The 8,994-nt window shown below is 39.7% G+C and overlaps 1 protein-coding gene across 4 annotated transcripts in view; it reads right to left on the bottom strand.

The window, feature by feature from the left end:
* LOC102003809 (chromosome unknown open reading frame, human C17orf80) overlaps positions 1-8,994 on the bottom strand; it is a 77,237-nt gene that overhangs the window by 36,603 nt on the left and 31,640 nt on the right. Inside the window, exon 5 of one of the 4 annotated variants that reach the window (XM_013508616.1) lies at positions 6,414-6,826. The exons of the other annotated variants lie outside the window; for them this stretch is intronic. Within the exon in view, the coding sequence (XP_013364070.1) occupies positions 6,777-6,826 (50 nt within the window). The 3' untranslated portion in view covers positions 6,414-6,776. Of the gene's footprint in view, positions 1-6,413; positions 6,827-8,994 lie in introns of those variants that run through there. 4 annotated transcript variants of the gene reach the window in all.

Raw genomic sequence — 8,994 nt, 5'->3', positions numbered from 1 at the left:
TAAAGGGAATACAGTACCTCTTAAATTATTATGCTAACTCTATGTCCCTAAAATGTCAAATTTAGGTTACATTTTATGAATGTGGGACCAGTTTAAAATGGAGGATTTCAGAAGGTTGATTTTCTCCAAATGCTTTGAATTGCTCCAAATTTTCAAGAGTAAAACTGACAAGGCCTCAAACTTGGCTTTATAATGAGGTAGTGAATAAAGATTTCATCTAAGAATCCACAGCTCTTCTCTCTGTCCCCTTTCTGACTCTTGCTGGTTATAAATGTGATGTTAACTAATAGAAAAGAAGTACTCAGCTGGTCATGGTGGTGCATGCCTGTAATCCCAGCATTTGGGAGGCTGAGGCAGGAGGATCATTGCGATTTTGAGGCCAGCCTGAGCTACAAAGTGAGCTCAAGCCCAGCCTGAACTGCATAGCGAAACTCTGTCTCAAAAAGACCCCCCCCCAAAAAAAAGAGGGACTCTGAGTAGCTTACAGTATTAGAGAAAATGCTACTATTGTCATCAGGCTAGGTGTGTGAGGTCCCTGAAACTGAAATGAGGAACCTACCTATTCCACCTTATCCTGTAGGATCCCTGACTCCGCTGCAGAAAGAGATTTTCAGGATGCATCAGTAAGAGACAAGAGGGGTTTATTAGAACACACTCAAAGAATGCAGTGTGGGTGCTCAGAGAAATAAGAGAAGGTACAAGCCGGAGTGAGGTGCATTTCAGGAGTGTCTTCACAATGGGTGATCCAGGATGTGTATTCTCGATTGTCAAGGCAAGCTGTCTAAGTGTGTTTGTTGCCGCCTGTCAGTATGTCTGCTTCCGTGGTGGCTTAGTTACTTTTCTTGTTCCTGAGACAAGTTACCCAACAACCAGAGTGAAGGAAAGGCTCGTGGAAGCTCAGTTTGTGGAGGGCTCATTCCACAGTCAGCTGGTTTCAAGGCAGAGTGGCTTGGCAGAGGGACATCACACAGGAGAAACAGTCCATGCGGAGGGCACAAGGCATCAAACAGCAGCAACGAGCCTCCCTTTTCCTTTCGTCCAGTCCAGGCTACAAGCCTTTTGGGTAGTGCCACCAATACCCAGGGTGGGGCTTCCCACTGTGCACACACAGGACTATGTTAAACGAATCGGTGGACTAACCCGGTACCACACGCCCTTAATCCCAGTATCACACATCCATGAGCCACCATCTTTGAAAAGCCCCTCCTATGAATGCAGGGGGCTTTGGGGGGGACATCTAGATACAAGCCAAAATACTTGGAGTGGAGAGAGCACAATTTACAGGAGAAAAGGACAAGCCTAGAACCCTAATTCACAGGCTGGTTATAAAAGGACCATTAGGATTTTTTTTTAAAATGGGTTTCCTGGAAGGGAAAAAGGCTGGTCTTAAAACTGCAGTTTTTCTTTAAAGTGCAAATTTTAAAATCTTAATATCCTTGTCTTCTGTCTACCTAATCTTTTTTTTTATTCTATCTCATTATGACTTCAGAAAAAGGAAGGGCTGGGGATTTAGCTCAGTGGCACAGCGCCTTCCTGGCAAGCGTGAGGTCGTGAGTTCGATTCCTGGTACTGGAAAAAAAAACCAAGGAAAAGTTTTTGGAAAAGGAGCACTTATTGGAACTTCTAGGGAAGGTTCTACCTGACTGGTCAATAATTATAAACCTATAACTAAGAAAATGACTCTAATTCAACATGGCAAATACATCTAAAAATGTGTTACCTTAATTTAATGTAATTATTTTATGTGTTTTATATGTTTTCTTGTCTTTTATTCTATCTGTTAATCTGTTTTAATGGCTGATTAAATTATCTGCAGCTGCTTCATATCAAATCATTTATTTGTTTGTTCTATGTTCATTTGTTTATTTATCTATTTTCGCCCTTTCAGACTTCTTGCTCTGTTAGGGCTTTCTGTGTTAAAAAAAAAAACCTAGTTACACAGATATTTAAGTGAACCTGTTATGGCTTGTGTCTTGACAGCTCCACAAAGCCTCATGCAGTCACAGGTGGGGCTTTTCAGAGGTGGCTGGACCTAGGGCATGTGATGCTGGGATCAAGCACACAATGCCAGAATTAAGGGTATGAGTGCTACCCGCCCTGATGTGTGGGTAGCCTGGATAAGATATAAGGGACAGAAAGAGGTTTGTCGCTTGTTGCTTGCTGCTTGTTGCTTGCTTGCTACCTTTGGCCTGCCCTGCTTTGCCATGAACTTTTTCTCCTCCGCGGTGCCCTCTGCCACGCTACGCTGCCTTGGAGCCAACTGACTATGGACTGAAACCTCAACAAACTGTGAGCCGAAATAACCCTTCCTCCTTTAACTTTGGGTGTTGGTTATATTGTCTCAGCAATGAGGAAAAGGAACACAGTAACCAAACTCACTTAAAACGTTAGAGACTGAAAACTGCTGGGCTCAAGACTTACATAAAACTTACAGATAAGAACTTTAAAGTTTGGTAACATAAAAGTTATGTATGATTTAAGTTAGTAAGTATGTTTCTGTGTGTGAACTTTCAGGTATATGTTATCCTCTAAAAAAAAAAGTTCTATTTAAATTGGCTTATAGAGAAATAGACACTCAGCCCAAATATTTTTGTTCACAAGGCTTAACAGGGAGCTAATTTAAATTGGCCCATAAGATAAGAATAAAGATGTCGAGCCCAGCATAGTGGTGCATGCCTGTAATCCCAGCACTCGGGAGGCTGAGGCAGGAGGATTGTTGCGTGTTCGAGGTCAGCCTGGGCTACAAAGTGAGCTCAAGGCCAGCCTGAACTGCATAGCGAGACCCTGTCTCAAAAAGACAAAAAAAAAAAAAAGAATAAAGATGTCTTTAAAGTTGCCAACATGTTTCCATCCAGGTTGTTAGCCAATTAAGATAATAGTTATCTTAAGAAATTGGTTTTCTAAATATGCATTCTTTTTTTTTTTTGTACCAGGAATCAAACTTGCACTTGCCAGGACCTTGCGCTTGCCAGGCAGGCACTTGTGCCACTGAGCTATATCCACTATATCCCTGGCCCTACTGGTTTTATAAATATAACACCCGTTGTCTTCTGTGTACAATAATATCCAAGATGAAGCTGCCAACTTCCATCACCTTTGTGATATAAATTAACTTTATATGTTTATATTATCTGGAGCCAGTCATTACAAGAAGTCTTCAGGTCTACAAAATAAGAGTCCTAAAATGAAAATGTTAAAGACAATAATAATAGTAATTATGTATATTTATATCTATATATAGCTTTACAAGGTTAACTATGGTATACCTTGGTACTGATGAGTCCTCTAAAATAATTGTTAAGATGAGTAAATAAGTAAATACAAGTAGAATTCATGCTATAAATATTCATAACAACATGTAAGGAATCAGCTGGCTAAATATAAATTCAAATATTCTCGGGTTCTTAAAGTTTATAAAAGATAATACATTTTGGTCTAGTAAATGTGTTTTCATAAATTATTAATATATATATAAATGTTGAAGGTTGCCGTTAAGTTCGCCCCAAGCATCACTTGGGCAGTACGTTTGCTCACATACTGACCATCCTGAGCACTGCTCGGGCAGGTGTCATCTTGTACTGAAGAAATTTGATAAAACTGTTGTGTTTATATTTTCTGTTATACAAATTATTGAAAAATTATACAACTTTTGGTCATCCTGCATTTAAATAATTGGATGGGTAAGTAGTTAAGCTAAGAAATAAATTTCTAATATTTAATATTATATGAAAACAATATTTTTAAAAACTTCCCTAAGTGGGGGACTCCTGGGCCTGAGGAACCACTCTGTGGCTGAAAGAGCTGCCGTCTGAACCACTTTCTTCAGTTCTCTCCGCTGATGGAACACTTCTCTGGTTTTTCCCCTGTTTTATTGGGCCATACCCCCCCAAATGTTTTTTATATATATATTTAAATTGGCTATAATTAAGAGGTTAAATGTTTTCTATGTCTAAAACAATTAAGTTTTCTTAAGATATTAAAATGCTGTTGCTTAAAGTTACAAAAACTCGATTAAAAACAAAGGCTTTATATTTTACTAAATAATTTCTTATGTTTTCCACTGCTAGGATTTTGGTTAGGTAAGAAATTTAAGAATTAAAGATTACTGTGCTCGCTTCGGCAGCACATATAATAAGAATTAAAGATTATTTAAATGTTGACTTGTAAGAGGCTGGGGATATAGCTCAGTGGCCTAAGCACCTGCCTGGCAAGTGTGAGGTCGTGAGTTTGATCCCCAGTACCGCAAAAAAAAAAAAAATTAAAAATAAATAAATAAATGTTGACTTATAAAATGTTTTCAATATTCAATTTATGATTAAGTAAACTACTATCTTAGAGATGTATATACATCTGACAGCAAAATATAGCTCAGCAGCACAAGCACCTGCTTGGCAAGAATAAAGTCCTGAGTTCAATTCCTGGTACCTAAATAAATACCTAAATAAATAAATAAAGTTTAACATACAAAGTAACTAATGAGTGCCCTTTTTTTTTTTTCCACTACTGGGAATTGAACTCATGACCTTGCACTTGCCAGGCAGGTACTGTGCCACTGAGCTAAATCCCCAGCCCAAGTGCCCTCTTTTATATAATATAAATTACATCTGGACATTAGATGTATAAAATGATAAAAATTTTGCGCATCTCTTTACATTCAGTCCTGCCATTTAAAACTTGATCTACACCTACTGGTTTTGAATAAACAAGCATTTTGTTACTGTGCAAATGAGATGCACTTGGGTATTGGATAGTAAGTCTATTTGTAGTCATTAACGCTATTTCCTAAACTTCTAAGAGCTCTAAAGATATCTTTTTACGCTTATCAGTGCAATTACACCCTGTAAACCTGCAAAAGGATTCTAAATTTTGCCTCAAGAGTAAACGCTAAAAAAATGTATGTAAAGATTTCTACGAGCTGGGATGTTAATTATTGCTAGCCTCACCCTATATTGAGTATATCTATTTGTATTTCCCAAGTGTAAAGCCCTTCTAATGAAAAATATTTTATCACACTGACGACCTCCAGACTAAAGTTGCTTATGATTATGGACTTTTTAAGGCTTTGTTTATGTGATTGTTATGTAACTGTGTTATAATAGTTAGATGTGCCTAAAATTATGCAGTCCAGGCATTGTCACTCTAAAGATTAAAGATTGGGCATTATCTATAAATTACATCTGCAAAAAAGTACATTCTACTTGGAAGGCACCTCATTAAAAAGTAACAAATTTAGATGAAAATTTATTTATGTCATACAATAACTTATAATTGGATAAAGGTAAGCCTATTGATAAATGATTTTATCCTAAAATGGAATTTAAAGTGTATGTTAGAAATAACAACAAAAACCTACTGGTTCTAATAGAATATCATAATTATTATACTAAGATGTTATGTTTCCTCTTGATTTAAAATTTCCTTGTAAAACTTTATAACTGTCATCTAACATTCTACAGAAATATGACTCCTGCCAGGCGTGGTAGTGCACGCCTGTAATCCCAGCATTCTGGAGGCTGAAGCAGGAGGATCGCCATGAGTTCAAGGCCAACCTAGGCTACATAAGAGAGCTCAGCCTGTACTATACAGTATGACCCTGTCTCAAAACAAAATAAATAAAAATCAGGAATATGGCTGGGCGTGGTGGCGCACGCCTGTAATCCCAGCACTCAGGAGGCTGAGACAGGAGGATCGTTGTGAGTTCGTGACCTGCCTGGGCTACAAAGTGAGCTCAAGGCCAGCCTGAACTGCATAGCGAGACCCTGTCTCAAAAAGACCAAAAAAAAAAAAAAAAAAAATCAGAAATATGACTCCAAAAGACAGCTTAAGCAAAACAATGCAGGTAACTGACTCCTAGTACAAATGCTGACTGTTATTAGTAAAAGGTAGCAGTGAGCTGGCCATACCTTATATTTCTAAGTGGTCAATATCCAGATACGCTTATAATGGTTAAACCTACTGCTCTCATTTCAATACTGGTGTGACTGAACAAACACTGAAGCTTAGAGACCAATGCTAAAAAAGTAACTGGGCTAAGAAGACAGTCCATATTTTGGCCCTCGACCTCCAAGCCACGACCCAGTACATGATGGGACCCCCCACAAAGGATTCTAGACGTCTGATGAGTCACCCAGTATCCTGAGTAGGCAGATCGTTAAACTCCTGAAGACAGGAGTCCACCAGTGTAGACTGTGCTAAAGGAGGATCACTGGAGAGGGGAGTGTCCTCTGTCCTTCCACGGGAAGCCATATGGTCAGGCAAACACTGGGACCCATCCTGGCAGATGACATAACTGGTAGAAACAAACAACAAATGAACAAACAAATAACTAGAGGAGCGAAAAGGCTGTTCACATGGTCCCAAAAATAATGCTTGAGGAGCCTGAACTGACCTTGAAAAAATATATAAATTTTAATGCAGGTCTTAGTTTGACTTGGTCTTGAACATCCAGCAAGAAAGTATACAAAAAAGCATATATATAGAGAGAGGGAGGGGGGAAGAGGGAATAAAAACTAGGCCAGATATAAAAAGGGGCTCCAAGGGGTCAGGGATTTAGTTTAGTGGCACAGTGCCTGCCTGGCAAGCATGAAGTCCTGAGTTCAAGTCTGGGACCCCAAAAAAGGGGCCCACAAACACAGCCCCAGAGCTGGGTGGCAGGCTACAGCTGCACCTGTAACTGACAGACATAAAAAGTTTTGATTCCCAGGCCCACCAGCCCTTCCCAAACGTGCCTTTCATCCTCTCTTAATGTATCATCATTATGTTATCCTAATGTGCATTCAAGTATCCCTCCGGTACAGATTTATCTTCTCGTACGGTATAGCTGTGCCTATAAAATAAGAATGACAATATAAATATTCCAGCTACTAAGCTTAATCACCTTTGTGACATAAGCTCATTTTATATATTTATGTTATCTGAAGCAAATCATTACAAAAGGTCCACAAAATAAGAGTCCTGCAGTAAAAATTTTAATAGCCCCAGTGGTCAAAAAAAAAAAAAAAAAAAAAAAAGATATCTTCATTGAGTATATCCATTCACCATTATTATTAAAATTGAGGGACTTTAGATTTCTTATTGACAAAACAAGGAGGGATCTGTGCTTTTAAACTCTGACTATTATGTAGTTGGGTAAATGTCTCAAAATAAATAAGAGGTTAATATTAAAGATAAAAGGTTTATGCCAAATGCTATTGACTTCTACCATTTTTAGAGCCACTCTTCATCAATAACTATTTTAGCTTTCATCTGCTGCTTGTTTAATATGGTTATAAAACAAAACTTAAGCATCAATAATTTGCTAATGTTCTTGTGCTCTTTTCCAGCCTATCAAAAAATGATGGCTCTTCAAAAAAAAATGTAACCCAGCTTTCCTGTGTCTCCTTCAGATCACTCAGGGTGAGACATTTGGCCCCCTGCTAGAGAAAATCAGTGCCCTTCCTCCGCCTGAAGCAGATATGGGATCAAAGTCTCAGGAGAAATGAGGCAGGACAGAAGAATTTTCTTTTTAAAGGCAGAAAGGAGACAGCACATCTCAACTTCAAACATATGTAAATGATTTACGTTCTGACAGAGCCTGCTAAATGGGTAATCTGACAGACAGTAGGAGTACACCCATCTTGAAAACTACTTCAAGGGGCTGGGGATTTAGCTCAGCGGCAAAGCGCCTGCCTGGCAAGCGCAAGGTCATGAGTTGATTCCTGGTATTGGAAGAAAAACAAACAAATGAAAACTACCTCAAGCCGGGTGTGGTGGCCCACGCCTGTAATCCTAGCACTCCCAGCAATCAAGAGGCTGAGGCAGGAGCATCACCTTGAGTTCAAAACCAGCCTGGGTTCCACAGCGAGCTCAAGGCCAGCCTGAACTGCATTGTGAGACTCTGTCTCAAAAAGAAGAAAAAAGAAAGAAAACTCCCCCAAGATCCCATAAAAACCCCAGCCCTGGCTTATAAATCACTTCTCTTTCTCTAGGGCCTGCAGTCTGTTGCTCTGAGCAGTACTTTTGAATTTCTGCCCAATAAACCCTTCCCATGCCTCTTACTGATGCATCCTGAAAATTCTTTTCCCCTGAAATACACGTAGCCAACCTCCAAACATTTTATAGTTAGGGTGGGTTAAGTTCCTCATCTCAGCTTCAGGAACCTCTTAGTGATGCAGGAATGGTATCAGAACCTCTAACTATGATATAAGGGAAATATTATTGATACAGGGAAAAGAAACTCCCAATCTGCTACATGTCTGGTACAAATCTGTGTTCTCTAAAATTGAAGAATGAATTCTAGGAACAACAGAGGTTAAGAGCAGAACGTATTTATTGGTGAAAGAAAGCTTCTGTGTGTGTGTGTGTGTGTGTGTGTGAGTGAGAGAGAGAGAGAGAGAGAGAGAGAGAGAGAGAGAGAGAGACAGAAGGGGCCCTGAGTGGGTTGCTGAGGACCCTGCCTTTTCTTTTTTTTGTTTTTTTGTTTTTTTTTTGTGGTACCAGGGATAGAACTCACGACCTTGCGCTTGCCAGGCAGGCACTTATGCCACTGAGCTATATCCCCAGCCTGATCCTGCCTTTTCTAGAGACTTTTCTAGAGCAAACCAAGATAGAGGTGGTTCTAAGGTGGGGAAAAATGGGAAATCACCAGGTGGGCATGAGGTGGGACAAAACTATGGTCGGCCAATAAGATGACAAGCATAATCACTCTGGTAATATTGGTTAAATCTGGATCAAGGGATCAAATGGGAAAGCAAGTCACGCAGCGAGCAGGCATGAAACAGAACAGGGGTTTTTCCTGGAGGGGGTGGGTCAGTGGTTTTCCTGGCTTCCTCAAGGTGATGGATGCCTATTTAGAATACCAGTCACTGTTGTTTATCCTTAGGGCAAGTATGCGGTGCGTTCCTTTCATCTTTTGTGTTGAGATCTGGCCCCCCAGCTGGAGGTGTCCGTCTCCCCCGCAGTTGCAATGTATCCCATCTGCTGCGCTGGCTCCTTTGAGGGCCTAGTCCTATCTGA

The sequence above is a fragment of the Chinchilla lanigera genome, unplaced genomic scaffold (assembly GCF_000276665.1).
Source record: "Chinchilla lanigera isolate Chin_1 unplaced genomic scaffold, ChiLan1.0 scaffold00152, whole genome shotgun sequence".
Lineage (NCBI taxonomy): Eukaryota > Metazoa > Chordata > Mammalia > Rodentia > Chinchillidae > Chinchilla > Chinchilla lanigera.
Note: the sequence above shows the minus strand (reverse complement) of the source record. Positions and strands in the feature narration are given on the sequence as shown.